Raw genomic sequence first — 23648 nt, forward strand, 5'->3', positions numbered from 1 at the left:
CAATGGGCTTTGGATCAGGCCCATATTTACTTACAAAGAACCAGCTCCTGGTCCCATTGGAGCTGATGGAAGTCTTGCCACTGACTTCAATGGCAGCAGGCTCAAGTCCTCAGCACCCAATTTGTTTATACCAAAAATTGTATTGAGTTAAAGCAGGAGTGACCCTGCATTCGACAATGACCGGGAATTATAGGAAACATATTCAGAGGGACTGTCTCTCTGTTTTGTTTTTCAAAAAGTAACTGAAAAACAGAGGATAACAATGCAGAATGGGAAGATGTCCCGTTCACACAGAGTGAATCCTCAAGAAGCTACTTTTCAGGAAACTTTTTTTTTTCTCCAACCAGTTTGCATGCGTGGAGAATCTCTTATTTTTAATACAAGAACATTTAGGGCACTGATTCACAAAAGCATTAGAGCACGTGTGTGAAGTTAAGCAAGGGCTTCGGTGTGCTTCCTGAATAAGGATGTTAGTGTTCTGTCAGCTGGGCTAGACAGACAGCCACGTAGGAGCCTGGATGTTCGTATCTGATGATGGGAGGATGAAGCACCGCACATGACTTTCAAGTACTATTCTGTAGCAGGTGCATAGGGCACCATGTCTAACCCCACTCCACCAGTTGGAATGTGACATGGGGCCACAGAATGAGGATAAATAAAGTAGAAACGGGTTACCTCAAAGGATTCCTCCTGTTGTTTTCCCTCTTAAAGTAGTAGTAGTAATCATCCCAGTACTCCAAAAATGTGAAGTTACAGCTATACACACATTAAAATATTTAATTCCAGTTTATGTATATTGAGGGTATTTATAAATACCATCTGTATCTAAAGTTGCAGTAACTCAGTAGAGTCCTCTAACAACTTGATAGACACAATAGAAACAGATAAAAATACTTTTTTCTATATTTTTCAGTCCATTTTCAGTTGATCTTTTTTGTTTTAAAGTACTATTTTTATTCAAGTATATAAGCATTTTGTCAAGGCTTCCTTTAACACTAAAATTAAATCAAACCTCGATAACATATCTTATAGTGGCACAAAGTCAATTTTACTGTATCAGTAAATCACCATCCATCGGGACAGTAAACTCATTATAGTAGCCTTGGAATGGAAGCAGCCCATTGGAAGAACAGTGATAGATGAAAAAATTATTTCCCTCCCCCTCCTTTCTTGGGGAAACTTGCTTGAAATGCAAGGCTTACCTGAGGTACATACAGCTGACCCCACACATGTTAGGTGACAAAGGGAACCATATTTAACTGGTTTACTGCTTAATAAGGAGTTGCAGCTTTTAATATTCAACATACAAAATGCATCCAAGGATGCAGAAATGAGCCAAGGTTAACCAATTCTTTGAAGGGAAAAGCATTGAAAGGAACTGTAATTCTAAATCATTCTTATTTTTGTCTTAATTTTATTTATCCGGTTATTTCAAACACAAATGCATAAACAGGAAGGGAAAACTAATAGGACGCCAAACGAGATCTCGCCTGGTGAACTAGAATGAAAATTAGAAATGGGTAAAGATTAATACAACTCTGTGATATACAGCATATAGCTATGGCTCTGATTACTGATTCAGCCAGTGTAGTTATGATCTAAACTTCTGCCTTCTGAGAAATCTAAATGAGCGAAGTCCTTTGTGTTCCTTTATTTTTAATTATGGCAGCAACTGCAGTGAGGCTGTACAAATATTGTACAGTAATTCCTTGTTTTTTAGGCTGTTGTGCTTTGGGTGGATTGTTTTTTTTTGTTTTTTTTTAAATGAGTTGGCAGCATCAGTGATGGTATAAATGAATTTCAACTTTTAGAAAAGTGTTTCTGATGTTAATTCTAGATAAATATGTCTTAGACAAGGCTCTGGTTATGGTGGAAATTCTCTGCTTTGTAGGAATGGGATCGGTGTATGTGACATGCCCCAATTGTTTATAAGAGCGGCCATACTGGGTCAGATCAAAGGTCCATCTAGCCTAGTATTCTGTCTTTCGACACTGGCCAATGCCAGGTGCCCCAGACAGAATGAACAGAACAGGTAATCAGGTGATCCATTCCCTGTCGCCCATTCCCAGCTTCTGGCAAACAGAGGCTAGGGACACCATCCTTGCCCGTCCTGGCTAAAGCCATTGATATAGTGACCAGGGAAGGTGAAAGGCTGATTCATGTTGCCAAATGATGCCATCCAGGCTCTGTCTTTATGCCCAGATGCTGGGGATATATGGTTTAAGGACTTGTCTGCACAAGGACATCCAGGGAAGTTAATATGAATTAACTAAAACTTTGGATTTGAAGTGGATTACTTAAACCATGTTAAATCCCTTTGTGAACATCCTCATTCAGAATTAAAATGTCCTTAATTTGGTATAATTAAGTCACTCTCAAAATGAATTAAATTAAACTGAATTAAAGCGGCTTTAATTCTGATTAAATCCCTGTATGGATGCTGTTAATGCAGTTTAACTATTTCAAATTCACACATTTTAATTAATTTTGATTAATTTTTCAGGTTGTCCCTCTGTAAACAAACCCTTAGTTGCAAGCAATCTCACTAGTGGTCCCCAAAGAAGAAAGAATAGTTCATAAAGAGGAGTTTATTAAATTGGTGGGTTTGGTTTTTTTTGTTTTGTTTTTGTTTTTTTATCTTCAGTTCTATTTGCCCAGACTCCTTTGGGTGGGTTATGTTTCTGGAGCTTTAGCACTCTTAATTTTAGAGAGTGGAGATTTAATAGTGCCTCCTAGAGCATGGGCCAACATTATATTTAGTACCCAAGAATGTTGGGTCTCAAATTGTCTCTTTTGTCCTAGTGGAGCATTCAAGAGAGAAGAGAGGGCTTCTCTTATCTCCTGAGAGATGCCGTCCTGCTCTTCATTCATGATTCCCTTAATTGGGTATTGATCCTCCACCTGGCTGCTCAGTTGCTGAAGGTGCACAGAGGCTTTTATTATGACAAATGACCCGAGAGAAGAGAGGATGTGGAGAAATCAAAGGGTGGGTGTGGGGAATCCTTCCTCAGGTCAGGGCTGCTGCAGCTACCTGTGTATGTCTGGCTTAGTTAAGACCGAGTGAAACCAGGTTGCAGCTGGGTGAGTGTGAGTATTCTGGCACCAGCACAGCTTAGTTTCTTACTATTGCTGTCTATCTGAATATAGAATATCCCCCTGTGTGTTAAGGGTGGTCTGAGATAGCTAGAGGACAGAAAACAGATGTACAGGTAATGAATACAGACGTCCCTGTTACATGCTTTTATGTAGAAGTGTTCCAAGCCTAGTTCTTAGAAGCCCACTTTAGTGTTCCCTCCCCCTTCCCATTAAAACAAAAAACATTAGCTTACCGTGTTGTGTGGGTTCATAATGGTTACTTCTTTCCCCCTTCCACTGTGAAAGAGAAACTCTTTTCTGTCTTCTCAAGCTTAACAAGGTAGGCAGGTTAATATGATTATATTTCTATCTGGAATAGTTTGTCATCTACAGCATGCCTATGGCTTTTAGACAAGCGGGATCATTTTAAGGCAGATGAGAAAATAGGGGTGGATGAGCCAGCCTGTATAAAACAAAAACCAACATTTCATCCAGATCTTGAGCTGAACATAAATTCCACTTTTTTTCTTTTAATTTTTTAATTTGTTTTTTGTATGCATGTCTGCTAACCAACTTTTTCAGGCATGAAACTGGCAGTAGCCCTGGAATAACCTTTCGTGTCATTTCATGCTAGATCAAAATAGATCTACAAGCTGATTTTTTTTTTCTTTTTCCCTTGTCAACCTGTCCTTTCTTGGGAAGGAGGCAGAAAAGGGAGGTCTTGGAGTCTCATTTTGGAAAATAGTGTTGCGTGTGTTCCTCATGAAGAGTATTCAGTGAACAGTCATATGAAACTTCCGTATCTGTACAAAATATCATTTTGTACAGATTCTGGTATTTCAGAACAATAAATATATGAAATCACAAACTTCTTTTAAGTTGAAATTGATAAATAAGAAGCACTGTATCCATTTTCTTTAGAAAGTGGGCTAAAAGCAAAACAATTTGTTTTCAGTAGCTTTACTGCTTATTTAAAAAAAAGGTTTTGGTATAATATTAAAAAGAAATCCATGGAGACTTGCTTCTTGTCATCTATCCCGGCTAGCTCAACTTGATTTGAACTATAGTCTGTCTAGTTTTCAGACACCTATTTCACTATGGTCTCATTCATATCAGCATTTAGAGATCTAGCTGATGGACACTTTACAAATAAAAAATAAAAGGATGTACTCTCTTAATATCTGTTGAACTTACAATTGCAAAAACATAGTGTCCTATCTTAATCTTCAACCATATATGGTAGTCAGTAATGGTAGATTCTTTGTAGCTAGCCTGTGGAACATGGTTACGTGACCATAGCAGGAGTATAGTTAGGTAATTATTTGTAAAACTACTTAATGTGTTTTTTAAATGTGGGTGCATGAAATTATACTGTCTTCATGTCTCATGCTCCCTCCCCCCCCCAAACCATCAAGTTCATTTTGCAGCTTCAGTGGTTGTATTTCCCACAGTCATTGCTTTTAAAGCAGAATTTTTGTTTTGTAGAGAGACATACACACATTTACTTATTTATTCTATTTTGGCCTTTGGGTCATCTTCTAAAAGAGGAAAGGCCAGGTTCAGAAAGACTAGTGACTAAATGGGCAACCACCTTGCTTTGGTTTCTGTATGAAAGCATAGTGCTTATCAAACCAGAAAGTGGGATACCTTAGCAGTTTAACATCTGCATCACATGATAACAATGAAAGCAAAAAATCAATGAAGGATTTAAAAATGTCTGTCATAAAGTGCAGGGTTTAAATATCAAAGTCACATTGCAAGGGTGATGCCTGCCAAAATGTTGTGGTATGATTAAATAATCATTCATTATGTTTTGGTGAGGGGTAAGGGGTGATTTAAAGTGGCTCTGTAGAACTTTGGCACCTGGAAGTGACTAATGTGCCTATTAGCTATCAAAAAAGCAGTTTTGGAAAATTAACTCCAGTTAATGTGCTTTAGTGTAAGCTGCTCTACTGCAGGAAAAAAGCTGGGAAATCTCCCCAAACTACCATAATTAAGGTGCCCCAGGCTACCGTGCTTCTGAAGGAGCAAGAAACATAGCTGCCAAATAAGCACGACGAGGGACTGCAAAAATGTGTGTATGTGTTTCAAAGAGTAGAGTTTCACAGATATATTAGAGAGAGTAGTAGTACTAGAAGAAAGTAGGGGCTGTTAAATAATGAAGGAGATTAAATTAATGACTAAGGTACTGAATTCCTTTCTTCTAACATTTCTATCTAACAACAATACATGGAATCAGTTTGAACAACTAACTAATGAAAAGTAACTATACCTTACAAAATAGGAACTGCTTTTTAAAAAAAAAAAAGAAAAAAAAAAAAAGGAAAGGAATACCTGGGAAATCTACATACAAATTAGCTAGTCCACAGGACCTACATCCAAGTGTATCAAGGGAATTAACAAGTTAATTTATTGTATCACTTACACTAATTAGCCCTGGAGAGATATCTAAAGGCCAGAAAAGTAAAAGCAGTTTACACCAAAAGAAAGAAGTGATGCTATGAACTCCCGAAACCCAAGTGTAGCTTTTATCCGGCCTTCTTAAAATGCGACAAATAATTTAAAGAAAACATTAAATGTCTAGAGGATAATGGGACTATAAGCAATAAGTATTGTGGATTTCTAGAAAATGGGTCTTGCTTAACAAAATACTTGCTTTATTTGATTGTTGCACAATTAATGGATGAAGGGAATGCAGCAGGCAATTGTTCTGAGTTTAATAAAACATCTGATAGTCTCATGAAATCCTGTTTCTAAAATTAATTCAAATGAGCTCAAACACTAATACTGTCACCTGGATTGAAAACTGGCTGGAATTCCATAAGAGATAATGACAATCAGCAATAGCGTTGGGTGAAAGAATGCCACCAAACTTCCCTTGGCTATGCACTCAAATAATAAAAAAGCAAAGGAATTGGGTATAGTTATGGCTTTGTGCTCACTTTCACTGAATATTTCTGCAAACAAATTCACAGAAACAGTGAATTTGAAAAGTGTGTGTGTGTGTGTGTATATATATGTGTGTGTGTGTGTGTGTGTGTGTGTGTGTATATATAATATATAATGAAAATGTTTACAGCAAACAGTGAATCCTCAAATACCAGTATTTGTGCTGATGATAATCACATTCTAAGAATTTGGCAGCTCCAGTCACGGGACAAATATTGGAGCCTGATCTGTATGTCCAACACCAGATAACACAGTTCACATATCAAATGCTAGAAGTGGGCTTGCAAAAAATCTCTAAGGTTAACTCTTCTGAAAAGAACTTTTAAATAGCAAATGCACTACAGAAAATTATAAGCTGCTTGCAGACAATGTGTGAACATAAAAGGCTTAATTAGCCTAAGGCCTGGCCTGTAACTGAAATGTAGTTTAGTTAAGCCATCCTAAGCCCCATTGTAGACACTGCTAGGATGGCAGATGCCCTGTGCTGAGGGGCTGAATTTACTACAGCGACTGGAAAAACCCCTTCCGTCACTGTAGTGTCTAAACTACAATGCTGGAGCTGCCATGCTACAGCTGTGCCACTGTAGCACTTCTACCATAAACACAGACCCTACATTATTTGGAAAATTATTTAGTCATTTCTATTTGGTAGCATGTGGGGAAGGTGCTCACTGGGATGACATGTGGATCAGTAGGCTGAAAAGGGGGAGAAGGGATATCATAGGTGCTGGAACTAAAAGTGTTGTATCCCTAGTTTGATATGATTTCCATCATATACAGCAGGGGTCCCCAACGCGGTGCCTGTGGGCACCATGGCGTCTAAGTGTGCCCTTGTACTGGCCAGCAGACGAGCATCTGCTGAAATGCTGCCGACAAGCGGCGTCATCCAGAGGTGATTTTCGGTGGCATTTCGGCGGCAACGCCTCTGGATGACGCTGCTTGTCGGTGGCAACGCCTATTGATGTTGCCGCTTGTCAGCGGCATTTTGGCGGATGCTCGTCCACCATCACGGTCCTCCGTGGCTCGTCCAGACGAAAAAGGTTGGGGACCACTGATATACAGAGTTTACAGTTTGGTTCAATGGCTCTCAGCACCCCCACTCTACAAATTGTTACAGCACCCTGTCTGTAGCTGTCCAAAGGAAGAGGTGGAAGCCCCTAAACTCATGTCTTGTAACATGTTCAATCTAGTTTTTTAAATTGTACTGTTGGGGGCGGTCCTGCATTTGGTAGGGAGAGAGACTGAATGACATACTAGACCTCTTTTCATCTCTAAATGTTTTAAGATATATATCCTGGACTGTCTCCTCAAAGTGTATTCTGTGGTACAGAAGTGCCTAGCTGTAGATAACTGATTTCTTGGTGAGTTTGGGGTGATTACTGGATTTGGAAAGGTAGGTGTGGTGATCTCTGGGTTTCTTGTATATAGTTGTCTGTAGGGTTTCATTACTGAAGCTGATGCTAGTGTGAAAACGTTTAAGAGAGTGTTTAATGGATGGATGTTGGTTGTTGTGATTATGGTGGAAATCTGAGGGAGTTTAGGTTGTCTGTCCAGAAGATGAAAGTATCATCAATGTATCTCAGATATCTCATTGGTTTGTTGATGCATTTGTCCACAAATTCTTCTTCAGGGTTGCCCATGAAGAGGGGAAGTGGTCCGTCAGAGAATCTGTAAGGAGTAGTCCACATCATGGAACAATTGTATCCTGTCTTTGAAAGTTGCACTCTCAAACTACATGTAGCATGACCAATAAGCATTACAAAACGTTTTAGCTATTTTTGTGGTATCCTGAGTCCAGTGGCTTGTATCTTGGTGCAGTGAAAGTTATGTCATAATTTTAGTCTTTCTGTTGTAAAATGCCACAGTCCAAAAAAGTCATCAACCCCAAACTCCAGACTATAGCAGTCCTTTCACTTCCCTGGGAAGCAAACTGCATACAATGAAACACTGCAGTTCCCTTTTATAACTGCTAAAATGTGTTTTGCATACATGCTGCTCTGAAAGTCAGAAGGAGCATTTAAAAGTTGCTTATTAGTAACTTGCATCAAATAGTGTATAATACTTTAATGTCTTGTTATATACTGTATTTTCCAGCTGGGAAAACTTATTCTGCAGTTGCTAGACACACAGCCCTCAGAATAGTACAAATTGATATAATGTTCCCAAGTGCTGCATTTTGGATTTCTCAGTTTCCCAGAGAAAACACACATAGCATGGACAATTCAGCGTTGTCTACAAGTCTGAGAGAGTGAGAGTCTACTGTTCATCCCAATAAAGGCATGGAGTAAAGATTTGGTGCTCCTGTTGCACTAGCTTCAAAAGGCAGTATGCAGATACCAAGTGCCAGGAGATGCCGCCTGCATTTGGTGAAACAATGTCCTGTTTAAGGGGGATGTTAGACATTTGGCTCACTTGCTTTTTCAAGAATGGGTGTTTAATGTGAAGTTCACTGTCAGCCCTCTGCTGAAGGAATTATTCCACATATTTTTGTTAATCTGATATTGGAAGTAAGCTCGAAGAATGAAAGAGCTTTTTCTTTTCTTGGTAAGGCTACTTGAAAGCCAGAGCCTCCCTGGTTTTTCCAGAGAGAAACATCATTTTATACTATAATTCTCTGCTGATTAATGGATGTGGACTTAATGGCAGAAGCAAATGAGCTTAATAAAAGGCTGTATGTTACTAATCAGATAACTGCATAGTTGCATTATCTATGTCTTTCTATTAGATTATACCAAATTTCCTATTAGTATCTGTTTTGCTAGAATAAAGTGCCCGATACCTCAAAGTTGAAATAATTTTCAAGTGTCTGGTATATTCAGTAGGTGGATACTTTTCATTATAAACATTGCATGTAGCTTTGTAATTTTTCAATATCTTCTAGCTCATTCTAGTAAGGTGAGGTATCCGTTTGTTATGTTTTGCTGTTTCCTGACTATATAATGTTTCTAGCAAGTGATGATAGATCTCAGTCATGGCTGAATGTGTCTGCCTGTTGGATTTAGGTTTCCCACAGTAAGCCTGTATGGCCTGGTACACTGAAATTTGAACCTGCTTATAGTTCCCTTACTGACGAGAAGAATAATGGACTGAAGAACACATTCTACTGCTGTTAGCTTTTCAAGTATATTGAGCTATTCATTAGAAAAAAGTGTGTGCTACAGCAATTAAGTTAGTCTCTGGGCTTAGCCCGCTTGTTGTTTCCAAAAATGAGATGGATTTCTATTTTGCAAATGAACAAATGTTTTATTGATGATGAAAATTATTAACTAATTCCAAAATTGGAAATCTGAACGGAAAGGAGATTTTTGCAGCACAATCCCTGTAGAATCTTAAAGAAATTCTTTAGGATGTATAGGAAACATACAGTGGCTTTGTTGCATGCTGAACTGGCTGAAATGCTTTTTTCCTGGTATATATGAAGGCAGCAGTTTTTAGGCTTGAATTCTGTACCATCTATATAAGCAGTCTGATCTCGTATTCGTGGGAAGAACCTCTGAGTGGAAAAAGTACTGGAAAAAGGAACTGTTTGCATTAAAGTAGTTTTATAAACATTGCTACAGCTAGAATGGGGGGAAAACGCCTATGCTTTCCTGTATTAAAGCAGTGCTATAATTATGGTTGATGAAGCACTTTAATTGTAAGAATGCGTGGAAACAGGCTTATATTTCTTTAATAGTTTGTTCTCAGATGAAAACTTCATTGAGCCGCCCAAATGAGTTTTTTTGTTTTTTCTAAAAAGCTGTGTTAAAAATTGGATTGGCTCTTGCTAAGCTATTGGAGCAGGTGAATGACAGGTGAGTGATGTCTTACACATTTCAGATAGTATTCAGAAGTTTATTTTACACTTGGACCACTCAAGCATATTTTATAGCTATAAACTAACCTCCAGTTTTAGTCCCCAATAAGTACTAGTAGCTTGGACATATTTAGAGAACTTGTATATAGAAATAAGTTACTTAAATTGTTGTTAAATCCATATTGTGGGTGAAATTCACCTCACCCTGATGAAAACCAAGCTTTGCACAGAGACCAAAGCGGGGACAACGTGACAACGCTATGGGCAGGGTGCAGGCCTGCAATGCAGGCACTCTTCTAACTGAACTAACAGCCACAATCACATCCCACCTCCTTTGTCACAGTTCCTAGCCACTTGGTCCATGTTGAGGGTTGTGTCGCTGCCCTCTTCCGCCAGCAATCACCACCCTGCCCCACCCCCAACGTTGGTTTCTGTGCCAGCCTGTTTCTGTCCACAACACACACTCATCTAGTATGTAGGGATGCAGTTCACTCACGTGCACTTACATGCAGCTTTCTTATGGAGCTATATCACCATATTGATCACTGTATACCCTCCCCACTAGGGTACAGTGCATGGATTTTTGCCATGGTTAAACTAAGTCATGGAGCTCAAAGATGCATGGTCTATACCTATAATACAGCTTTCAACAAATGCCTAAATCCTTCAGGATCAGGGAAGGAAAAGTGATCCAAGATGAGAGCATCCAGTGACTGCAAAGGGCAGGTCAGACCATGTGGGCCCCTAACTTTTTAGATACTTGCATTAACAAAGGTATCTTGCCACTGGCTACCATCTTCTCTCATGCTAAACCTGAATCCATGCTGTAGGTTGGGCTGGTTGGAAGGAGTGCACGTTGTGTTAACAATGACAGAACAGGTTAGTTGGCATAGAATCATAGAATATTAGGGTTGGAAGGGACCTCAGGAGGTCATCTAGTCCAACCCCCTGCTAAAAGCAGGACCAATCCCAACTAAATCATCCCAGCCAGGGCTTTGACAAGCCTGGCCTTAAAAACCTCTAAAGAAGGAGATTCCACCATCTCCCTAGGTAACCCATTCCAGTGCTTCACCACCCTCCTAGTGAAAAAGTTTTTTTCCTAATATCCAACCTAAATCTCCCCCACTGCAATGCCTGAGGAGAGGATGTGGAGAAGAGAGAGTACGGGGACTGCTTTATATGATATACCAATAGAATAAAAACCAGCAGGATCTTATTAAGAGGGATAAGGCAAAGATGCCACATTTATTATAAATATAGTAATAAAGCAAAAGATAAAAGTAAACAACGTTGTTTAACTACTTATTCCTATCACTACTTATTCCTTATACGTGTGTGTGTGTGTGTGTGTGTATATATATATAAAATCATTCACACATTCATTCAAGTTCTGTATAGGTGTTATAGTTACCAGCCTAGAAGTTGCTCATGCCAAGTTACTGGCCAGGTATCTTGGTCATGAGGATGGAGCCGAATCTGTGTCAGATGCACCTGATGCTCCTGGAGGTTGGCAGCAGAACCAGAGACTCAAAGACCTCAGTCTTTAGAGTCCATTCTTATAGGAATTAATTCCTATGTTAGTTTATGGGAACTGTTTCATCCTGCTGTTGCTGACTCAATCAGCAGATGTCACATTCCTGGTGGCTCCACACTGTCCAAAATTTGTGTTTCTCATCCTTCCAGGTGTTGGGGTGGATCCCAGTTTACCCTCCGGGGGTTGTCTGGAGGTCCACTTGACACATTCTTCGGCCGATGGATACTCCCTTTCTAGGCTGGCACCTCCCTAACCATTCATGTACATCAAGCATTCATCAACATACATTCCATATCTTAACCATATTTTAATTTACTGTCTCCACCACTTTTGGAGTGTGTGCTAATTTATTTGAGACTCCCAGCCCTTTAATCACAGAGGGTGGGGGTATGTTCCTAGGAGCCGTTGCTGTTACAATGAAGTGAAAGTCACTTAATGGCTTATAGCGGTTGTTTACATTGTATCAATTACAGCTTAAGGCTCACAGAAGGGGTGGTAGCTTAGGCTTTGGCTACACTTGCATTTCAAAGCGCTGCCGCGGCAGCGCTTTGAAGCACTAAGTGTAATCAAAGCGCCAGCGCTGGGAGAAAACTCTCCCAGCGCTGTCCGTACTCCACTTCCCTGTGGGGAATAACGGACAGCGCTGGGAGCGCGGCTCCCAGCGCTGGGGCTTTGACTACACTGGCGCTTTGTAGCGCCGCAATTTGCAGCGCTGCAGAGGGTGTGTTTTCACACCCTGCTGCAGCGCTGCAAATTTGTAAGTGTAGCCAAGCCCCTAGTGTTCACTTTAAGAACAAAGTCAATTAACTTGTTTGTAAGTTTTACATAGTAATAGAGTATCTTTCACAGGACAGATACAATCAATGGTTTCTGCAGACAGTAGCTTACAAGTTTTGACAGAAGACCGAAGAGATTTTTGTACTTGGTGAAACTGTTGGATTTTTAAAGTGTGGGGGACAAATTATGGGGTGGGGGCACTGTCACTAGAGGGAATCACTATTAGTACCTTCTTTAATATCCCTACATATACCAAGCATCAACTCCTACAATTGGCTGGAATGTTGTCTATTATTCCGACTGTGTGTTCTTGAGTCCTGGGACTCTTTTATGTGTAGAGACAGCCTAGCATACTGTGGGTGCGGCTGCAGGGTGAGTACTAACTAATAAGTGCACACTGTATTAAACTGAATATCTGATTAAATATCATGTCTCTGGGAAAACACACCTGACTGTAACACCTTATGCCAAATCACATTAAATTGTGAGAATGGCTTTAAACGCAGAAGTCAAATGTAAAATTTATAGTCATGGTTCCCAGAGGAACAATAATGTGCTTTCAGTTAAAAATGCCAAGTTGGAGTCTGAAGATGTTTCTTTGATACTTGACCGTCAGTAGCTATATCCAATTTGGCATTTTGCAAACTATATATCGCCTCAATGGGACAAGACTACTACTTATAATTAATCACATCTTGTTTTACTCTAGAAAGTATATTGAATGTAGGCACCTAAAGATTGAATAGACAATGTGGCTTACTTGAACTACATAAAATAAGTGTTCAGGTGTGTATATTACCAATGAAATCTTGAAAAGTTTTCCAACCAATTTTATTAAACATTATAGAGCAGTTGTGGGCAACCAGTTGCCTGCGGGCTGCACACACCTTGTCAGGATAATCTGTTGGTGGATCATGGGACAGTTTGTTTACATTGACCGTCCACAGGCACAGTGGTTTGCCGTTCCCAGCCAATGGGCACTGCAGGAAGTGGCGGCCAGCACGTGAAACCAAAAAGTAGGGTTCTTATTGGGTTGCTTACAGTTTTGAATTCCCAAGACTTCCGTGTTTTGTACTGTTTCTCATTAACTGTCAGACAAGGAGGGGAAAAACAAAAGAAACCATTTTTCTTGCTCTGTATTTCTGTCCTCGCTGGAAGGTGGGTGGTAGAGAGATGATTTGCTTCTGAAGTTATAGTACATATACATTTATATAACTTTATGCTGAGAGACTTTTGTCTTTCAAAACATTGCTTTATTATGTTTTTTGTTTCACTTGAAAACTAACATTATTAGGGTTATATACAGAGTCTGATGTTTATTTTGTATTAGTTTTCTGGGTTTATTCTAGCATGTGGGTCCCTGAAATTTTCTGGCTGTAAATGGTGTGGCCAAGATTGTTTGTTTAAATCTAAAAAAATAAAACTCTGTACAATGAAACAAGAATACGCTGGTGATTATGGTGGATTATATTTAGATTTTTAAGATTTTATACGTCAAGTACTGAAAATTTGAAGTACCATACTGAAATACTGAAGCAATGATTATCCCAACAACTTTAAAGTCTGAGCTGTTCCTGTACTAGAGAACTGGAGCTGGGTCCCCCCCCCGCTCCCACTCCATAATAAAAGTTTGCTTTACTGGATCGGATGCCACTATTGTTTTTTAATACTTTAAAAATACATAATTCTGTTGGTTGCTCTTATAAGACCAGTATTGTTAAATTTCCCTGGGATTTTCACTTATTTATGTCTGCTTGTATTTTATACTCCAGTTGGGTAACAGTAGAACATAAAACTGTGAAATGCTTTTTATATATTAACAGCAACTTTATAAATAAGTTGAATACACTTGTAATGAAGCACAGCTTATTAAAACTTATTTTAATGTTTGCACTGAAATTTTTTTTCAGGAACTCTAGAAAGGAACTTAATGACATACGATTTGAGTTTACTCCAGGCAGAGGTAAGCTGACCTTAATTAAAATAATTCTTTTAGTGCTCAAAAGGGTATTTCAAAATTATATTAACTATAAACAGTAATAAAATTACCACTCTGAAGTGTTTCCTAGTATGCAAAGATTTTATATTACATTATTTAAACCAAACAAAAATAGTGCAGAATATGTAAATTCTAGTGACCAGGTTATATCTTGTACAGTATTTAGATACAGAATAGACTTTTTGTTTCACTGTTTAATCTAGTGAAATATACAGTATATAGAAAGGTCACTTTGCAAGGTGACATGAGTTACAGCATGTACATTTTTATGGTGTAACAATAAACTGATCATTGTATGAGTGATAGAAAGTAGAGTATCTTGCATCTGAAGAAGTGGGTATTCACCCACGAAAGCTCATGCTGCAGAACGTCTGTTAGTCTATAAGGTGCCACAGGATTCTTTGTTGCTTTTACAAAGTAGAGTAAGTTATCCCTGAAAGCACATGTGGTTATAGTCTGAAATAGTACTCAGAAAATGGCATTGTGGGGGTCCACATTTGAGTCTCTTTTGGCTTCCATATAAAATTTGCCCAGTTTTACAAGTGAGAAGTGTTTGCCAATTCTGCAAACTCCACCTTTTTCTGAAAGTTAGCTGTATTTCTGGCTTGTGTATCATCACTAATAATTAAGTTATTGAATTGGAACTTTAGAATCCAGCTCACTTTTCCAGCTGTATTTGCTTTCTATTGCTAATAGTTGTAAGAAGCCCTAAAACTGTATTTTTGCAGGTATTATTGGTTGAGTAAGAAGATACTGTCCACTTAGCCAACATTTGGGCAATAACCGTACTTCAAATTTCACAGCAACAGAGTTTTCTAAATTGAATACATACTAAGAGTGCTGCTGCCTACAAAGGAATCTAAATTTGAAGGGAAGGGAAATTATGATTACACCTATACCCCAATATAACGTGACCCAATATAACACACATTCGGATATAACACGGTAAAGCAGTGCTCGGGGGGGGGGGGGCTGCGCACTCCGGTGGATCAAAGCAAGTTCAATATAACACGGTTTCACCTATAACGCGGTAAGATTTTTTGGCTCCCGAGGACAGCATTATATCGAGGTAGAGGTGTACTTAAAATAGATGTATTTTTCTTGGACATAGGAAGGTGTGTGTGTGTGTGTGTGTGTGTGTGTGTTTTCTTTTGGGTAAAATATACCTATAATGCTCTCCTCTCTTATTAATTTAATTTATTTATATAGTGGAATTTTTGCGATGGTTTGTTTTAATATAAGTACACAAACATACCCCCTATCACTGGCAATCATTAAGGAGATCAGCCTCTAGATGATCCTCCAAACAGATCTTCATCTACCTGGATTTCTTACTGATTGTTGGGATAAAAAGAAGGAGAACAAGGGCTGACCAGGAGACAGTGCCCTGTTCTGACAGACAGGTAGACACCATGATTCAGGCTTCTGTGACCTCCAGGCTGTATTACTGCAACTCTCTCTAAGCCTGGGAATGAGTACACAAACCATGGGAAATGTCCAAATGATAAAAAATATAGCAGCCTGCCTACTAAGAAACACCATTAGGCAGGATCCCATCACCCCAGGGTTCTGGTCAGTGATCTGACCTCTCATTTACAGACAACATTGAGAACAAGGTTGTAGGTCTAAGCTTTGCAGGAGTGGGGATTGGGCTATTTTAGGCACACTCTCTCTCCTTCCTTAGCCCTGGCTTTCTACAAGAATTGCATCCTTCAGGAATGAAGGAGCTGTACACAGAGTAAGACATGAGAGTTGAAGATGGTGCTCTTAGTGTCTACTCCACAGCTGTGGAACTCCCTGATCAGAATGACCTTGAAAATTACAACCTTGAAATCCAAATGAAAGGGCCCATCTCTTCAATGTAGCTCTTTCTTCATAACAATAATAAAGCAAGCTCAACAAGAGAGCTTAAGGTGATTACCTTTTCTGCCTTGGGAGGAAGAGAGTGAGAATCACACAGCAACAACCCTCTGTCTTATTTTCTTGTAAGGTGCTCAGATATTACAGTGATGAGTGCAATATAAAATATCTAGTTAGGTAATAGAGGAGAGATGTCAATGCCAGGGAATGATCTTTATGGGCTTCATGAAGAATCAAAATGTTATCTTGTTTCTTGCTGTGCAGAGTATGATGGGCTAATAATCAATGGGAAATTATGGTACCCTTTCTTATCTTTTTCTAATAAAGACAGTTTTGAATTCAAGCACACTTAGCTGGGTGTTTGAAGCTGAAATATGTTTTCTTAAATTGCATTGGATTGATTTTTATTTTATGGCCACTAATACGTATTCATTTCACCTTTTGAACAGACACGGCAGATGGCGTTTCTCAAGAGCTGTTCTCTGCAGGCCTGGTAGATGGTCACGATGTAGTTATAGGTAAATTACAATTAGTTTACAATCATGCTCTTGCTAAAACTTGTGCTAAATGGATGTGCTTCTGCATCTTTTTATACAAAATGCATTCTCGACTTTGCTTTCCTTTTCATATATGCACAAGAGAGCCAGTAGTTCACTTTGATATAAATCCTTCCATTATCTCTGGAAGTCAGAACTACTGATTTAAAATAGGTTTTGATTTCACCGGGCTGTCTTTCCTGCTGTTATTTTCCAAGCAGTAAGTCATAACTTTTGTGCTAATTCCAATTTTTGTTCAACAGAAAACTGACTTTTGAATTAGCTAGTTAGGATTTATGGATGAGATTTTTCAAAAGGGCTCAGCATTGGCCTAATTCTGCTCCCACAGAAGTTCATAGTAAATCTCCCATTGAATTCATGGAAAGAGAGAAAGGAATTTAGACCAGTCCTGAAAGATTTTAAAAATCCCACCTGATATCTTCAAGCAATTTCTAGTGAAAAGGGAGAATCTCAAAGTGGTTAATTGCCCTAGGGTCTTTGGTGATTGCTTCCAAAATATTATACTTGGCAAAACATGCTTGGCTAGAAAAGTCTCTTTTCTCTGCAACTTTGCTCCTCAAAAATTGGATGCAAGAGTCCAGTAGCTTCCTCTTTTTACCAGAATAAAGGAATTGTTGAAGAGCACAACAAAGGACACTTGTGACTGGAACATCATTAAAAAAATATTAGAGGCTTACCTCTCACATGATGATGTATATTTGGTACTGGTAAATTGAATTACTGCACCAGTACCAAATATACAGAATTGAATTACTGCACCAGTGTCAGAATCAAATCAGTCAAGGAACATTCACACCCATCACATATTGGTTCAGATGAGTAGCTTGTCCAGATTACCAGTGGGTTCAACTCCTGGTCCTTGCATTGCTGTCCTTCCTCACCACGTTGGTCCACTTGGTTGGATCCCTGTACCCTCCATGATCCAATTTCCTACATCTAAGTACAAAAAAGTTCTGCTTGAGGGTTTTTAGCCTCATCACCTACCTAAAAGAGGTTACTCAGATACTTTATCAAAATGTAACTCGCTGAAGTATTTTAGGAAGGAAACTGATATTCCAATGCTATTGTATAAACAAAGTCCATGTTTGTTTTGGCTGGGACTGGGAAGCTAAAAAAGAAGCCATACCCACTTTACATATAAACAGACAATTTCAGTCTCCATAGCAGTCAACCAGGAGTATGATTCCTGTCTGACTCAGTCCTCAAATGCAGCTGCCACTCCCTGTTTCTTCTCCAACAGGCAGTGTCACCCAGCTCTTTTCCTCATTTTTCTCACAGCAGAAGTGAGAGGTTGCCAGAATTGCAGCCATTTCTCTCTGCATGCAAAGTCTCAAGCTTAATATTGCAACTTGGCCCCATGTAAAAGAATCCCTTGCCTTTTAGCCCTCCCCTTTGCTTTAGAGATGGCATATGGATAGGATGGAGAAAACTACAGATCTTGGGGGACAGGAAGGAGTATTTGAAAATCGGTAAGATCAAACTTGCACCTGGATAAGCTGGAAGCTGGCTCCTCTTACCTGGTGTGCTGGCTGCACTCACTGGTGCTCCTTTTCTTGGATCTTAGCAACACAGACTAAATTTAGGCCTCCAAGTCCCTGAAAACTGGATCCTGAGGTACCACAGGGGCTGCAGGGCTGGGCCTTGTACCCCTGAACAAACGCTAAATTCACAACTTTAAATATTCAATCAACTTGTTGTTACTCTTTGGATAAATAGAGAGATTATCCAGCTAGTCAGTAATAAAAATATATTATCGTGTTTTAACCTTATTTTGGATTGCACCAAAGAGTTTGATATTTTTAATACATTGGGGATCTTGATCTTTATTGTTCTCCCTATCTATATGATTGTTTCCTGGTATACCATAGTCTGCCTCATATTGGAGGGGAAAGCCATTTGTGTAGCTGTTGGACATTTTATGACTGTACTAAAATCCTGTACAATTGCATTAATTCCAAGTAACAGTATGTCTGTATGGTAAAACTAAAGCAAGTCCTTACCTTGAATCCTGCAGATGTTGATCTTTGCGCTACATTTTTTTATTTTGCATGTAGTATTTCACAATGTCTGCTCATTTGTGCAGCATTTTAACATTCCAGAAATTTGTAGACAGAACAGTATTCTTCTGGAATGTGGCTTACTCTTTTCATATCTCACTGATGCACACACATCCTGCAAACTTTGTTTTGCTTCTGCACAAAAATATAAAAATTAAATTTTGAGTTAGATTAAGGTCCATTGAACTCCTCCAAAAATAACCAAACCAAAAACCATCCCGGATGCAGATATCCACATATATAAAGCAGTTATCTGGAGATTTGTAGGGCTCTAGATACAAAATTTTGGATCCACATTGATCGACAAAAATGGTCCATGGGTATCCGGATGTGGATATTCACAGATTTGCAGGGCTCTAAAAATTTTCATCTCACTGAGATTTTATAGAATGGGGGGAAAGGTCCTGTAAATAGTGATGGTAGATGGAAAAGAACAGTGGCTGTTATGCCCATTACTAGAAGCAATAGGGAATGTAATACTGGATCCAGAGAAACTTGGACTTCAGGTTTCATGCCCTGATGTTATGTGTATTTCAATGCATTCTTTAACCAAGCTTTAAAGGGATTGTCCAGTCTTGTCCAAAAAATATAGACAGGAGCACAAACTGAGTGTTCTGCTTGTACACCTGAATAATAGATTTACCACGGGTCTTTTAACTGCCATACCTACTGTAAGAAAATAAAAAAAAAAGCTTTAAATCATTTGAACTGGGAACTGAAAAAATGATTTCCCAGAGTCAGTTAAAAGAAATTGAGCAAAACTTGTTCCACTAACTTGAATACTGGATGAATTAATTTAACCGATTTGGGTTTTAAAAACAAGCTAAAATCCTGATGGGAAGATGGTCCTGAATATGTAAATCCATTTAGGAAGCTCATTTGTTGTGCATGTCTTGATATTGCCTTGATTATTTCAAAATAAAAGGTTTAAAGTGTGTGGGGGGGGGGCGCTATGGCAGGGATATTAGTTCAGTTAACCTTGCTTCAGCAGAGGACTTGGTTCCATTAGCTTCCAGATTAAATGCAGCTGATAAATTGCATTTCACTTTTTAGCTGAAGCATGCACAAATTCGGCCTGTAAATGTGCATGAAAACAAAGCTGAGTTCTGTGAAAGCCTTGTGAAACTTGATCTTTTCATAGCTCCTTTTTATAAATCTAAGGAGCTGTAGAGATGGAAAGTCAGGGATACCTGTGATTAGTATCAGGCAAGACAGTTTCTTGGCATAACCTGTTCCTGAAGGATTGTTGGAACTGTGCTCATCAAAGACTGTTGCAGAAAGCGTGGCAACTGCATGTGAGTAAAAGCTGTTACTGGGGTTCATTTGGCATGTACCCTTTCACAGCATTTGCTGTTAAGTCTCAACATTTTTCACCTCCTGAATGCTACTGGATTTGCTTCAGTTAACATGGGCTTCAGAGGAAGATTTTGAACTGAGATAAGGGTGTCAAGGATAAGATGCTGTACTGGTAATAGGCGGAGAAGAGCAGACCCCAGTGGCTGAGAAGGAGAAGCCACCTGCCACCAAGGCTTGGATGCTCACACTACCACACCTAAGAGAAGGAGATGCCAGGTGGTGGAGAGTAGCACGGAAGCATCCATCTGCTGACCTAACATCTTGGGAAGTGTGCTGCCTGCTCGGAGCCCTCATCCAAGACATCACAGAGTGATTGCTGAGGCTCATTGGACCTCTGACCACTACCCCATGTTCAACCATGTGGGCACTCAGGATATTGCCTGGTATGACCCAAAGCAGATGAGTAGGATGAGATTAAGGGCCCAGGCAAGAATATGCATCCTAGAGATGAATGCATTGCTATGCAGGAGGTACTGACAGAAGGTTTTGGCTTCCTAGACCTTGGGATGCTGTTCCAGGAAAGAGGATTACTGGGAAGAGATGAGGCCCACCTGACCAGGAAGGGAAAGAGCCCCTTCAGACACTGGCTCACCAACCTAGTGAGGAGGGATTTAAATTAGGTTCAAAGGGGGCAGCTGACAAAAGCCTATGGGTAAGTATGAAAAAGGTGACCTTAGAGGGCTAGATGTTGGGATGGGCCAGGGAGGAGAGGAATGGAAAATAGGAGCATCAAGAGAGAAAACAGTGGGGGAATCTGCACAACATATTAGATGTCTGTGTACACAAGCAAAGCGAATGGGGGATAAACAGGGAGAACTAGAAGTATTAGTACATAAGCTAAATTATGACTTAATTGGCATCAGAGAGACTTAGTGGGATAAAGTTAATGACTGGAATATCGGCATAGTTCAGGAAGGACAAGTAATGAAAAAGGAGGTGTTGCATATATATATATATATATATATATATATATATATATATATATATATATATATATATATATATATATATATATATATATATATATATATATATATATATATATATATATAAAGAATATATACACTTGTTGTTGGAGTGATGGTCCCTATGTTTATTCCACACATGGGCACGTATATGTGCCATGCAGCTCAGTCCAGAGATTGTAGGTCAAGATGACCCTCTTGAGAAACATTCCACCATCAGCCTCTGCTCAAGCAGCAGAGGGTTCACGGGTCTCAATTTTCAGTCCCCGCTACTACTGTGACCTCTACCTGTTCCTAGTCAAGAACCACCCACTGTTACTGATGCCAAACACTTCTATCCCTCCCCAATCTTTGGGGTAATCGCTCACTTTTTGCCCACAAGTTGGACTCTGTCATGACAGACAGTTGAGTTCTAGAAATTATCAACTGTGATTACTCCATTGAATTTCTCTCCCTTCCTCCACACAAACCACCTTCCCTCTTCCTCTTCAGGGACCACTCACCAGGAGATTCTTTGGCAGGAATAGATTCCCTCTGCAGGGACCAATAGAACAAGGGCCAGCTCAGTTTCAAGAGAGAATTCTATTCCCCATACTTCTTAATCCACCCCCCAAAAATGGAGGATGGAGACCCATTCTAGACATTCAACAGTTGAACATCTTCATTCGAAAGTCAAAATTCAGGAAGTCAAAATACACTTGCATCAATAATTCCCTCCCTAGAGGAGGGAATCTGATTCATGCCTCTCAACATGGCTGCCTATATTTGTATAGACATTCATCTATCCCCTAAAATTTTTCTCCAGTTCCTGGTAGGTCAGGAACGCTATCAGTTCAGAGTCTTTCCCTTTGGATTCGCCACAGCACACAGGATATTCATAAGGGTTTTCTCTGTGGTGGCAAACCAAATGAGATGTCACGATTACAGAATTTTCCCATATTTGGACAATTGGCTCCTAATAGGTCTCCAACCACAAGGTTAGATCAGTGACTTTGTTCCTGGTCCATCTTCTAGCAGCACTGGGTGTTGGTGTGAACAAATAAAAGTCCATTTTGACCCCCCCCCAAACAGGCAAACTTTACTGAGGCAATGCTGGACTCAATTTCAGCGAAATCTTTTCTCCCCACAGAAAGATTTCAGTGAGAAGTCTGATAACACAGGCTACTTGCAGACCAAAGACTATAGTGAAAATATGCTTTTCTCTAGTAGGCCATTTGTCTTCATGTACTTATGTGACCCCATTCACCAGACTTCATCTGTGCTGCCTGCAGGCCTTTCTCTGGTCTGTCTGCTCACCAGACAAAGACCGTATGTCATTACCTCTCTTACCTGGTGGTCAAACCCAAAACAAGTGTGAGTAGGAGTCACATTCAGTGCTCCCACCCCCAGTGCCACCACCACAACAGACACATCCCTTCTGGGTTGTGACACTCACCTGAATGATCATACTGTACAGGGCATTTGGACCCCAGGGGAGGCCAGACTGCACGTCAGCTTGCTAGAACTGAGTGTGGTCCACCTGGCCAGCAGGTCTTTCTCCTGCTTATAGTCACTCTATATCCAAGTAATATTGGACAACATCACCACATTCTTTATATAAACAAGCAGGGTGGAGCAAAATCCCTTCCCCTTTGCCTGGAAGCAGTCAGGCTTCAGAATTGATGCATCAGAAACCACATCACTGGATAGCCACATACCTACCAAGTGTTCACTATTCTTTAGCAGACAACCTAGTTAGGCACTTCTGTGCAGATCACAAGTGGGAAATACACATCTCTGTCCTGAGTGATATGTTCACTCTGGGGGGAAATACCTCAATGGGTTCTCTTTGCATCCCAAACAAACCGGAAATTTCCCCTGTACCTCTCCAGAGCAGCTATGGGCCATGACTCCCAAGGTGACGCTTTCCTGTTGACATGGACAGACCAACTCCAATATGCCTTTCCACCCACTCTCCTGCTACCACAGGTCTTGAGAAAGATTTGTCATGCCTGGGTCAGAGTCATTCTCATAGCACTCAACTGCCCCAGACAATTTTGGTTCCCAGAACTTTTGAGAATGTCAGCCTGTCCTCCTCTCAGGGTCTGTCCCTTCTGAGATCGCCTAACTCAGGAAGATTGCAAAATCAGACACTCCAATTCAGATCCACTTCACCTGATGGCCTGGCATTTGGATGTGCATCAGATCTAGAATGCTCATGTTCAGAGGCCATTCAAGCCATTTTTACTCAGAGTAAGAAAGATTCAATTAGGAACTGCTCCCTAGCTAAATGGAAACATTTCTCTACCTGGGCACAGTGCAATCAGTCTTCTTCAGACTCTGAAGATATCTCAGTCAATTTAGATTATGTCCTGTCATTGAAGAACTCGGGTCTTTTCTTTAGCTCGTTGCGGGTCTATCTTGCAGTAATCAGTGCTTTCTTCCCTCTAGTAGACAGGGTTCTGTGTTTACTCACCCAACTCAGAAATCAGAGTTAGGAGCAAGATGTAGGGCCAAGGTAGAGAACAGTGATGTGTTACCGATTCAGTACAATAGAGGCTTTCAAAAAGGACTCGATCAAAGCTCACCAACAAACTGTTAATGCATGCCAGCCAGGGTCCACTCAGTCTGCAGCAGGTTAGTGTTGTGTAGAGTCATACCCCAGCTTGCTGCAAACTAAATGGTTGTGTAGAAGAGCCGTAAGTCATTAAAGCTTGCCATATGCCATTCAACTGATTTTAGCT

The 23648-nt window shown here is 39.9% G+C and overlaps 1 protein-coding gene across 3 annotated transcripts in view; it reads left to right on the forward strand.

The window, feature by feature from the left end:
• STK39 (serine/threonine kinase 39) overlaps nt 1-23648 on the forward strand; it is a 180347-nt gene that overhangs the window by 122743 nt on the left and 33956 nt on the right. For all 3 annotated transcript variants that reach the window (XM_039495668.1, XM_039495665.1, XM_039495667.1), the window contains 2 exons: nt 14042-14094; nt 16440-16508. In XM_039495668.1, the coding sequence (XP_039351602.1) occupies nt 14042-14094; nt 16440-16508 (122 nt within the window). The remainder of the gene's footprint in view (nt 1-14041; nt 14095-16439; nt 16509-23648) is intronic.

Source organism: Mauremys reevesii, linkage group 11, assembly GCF_016161935.1.
Source record: "Mauremys reevesii isolate NIE-2019 linkage group 11, ASM1616193v1, whole genome shotgun sequence".
NCBI classification, from domain to species: Eukaryota; Metazoa; Chordata; order Testudines; family Geoemydidae; genus Mauremys; species Mauremys reevesii.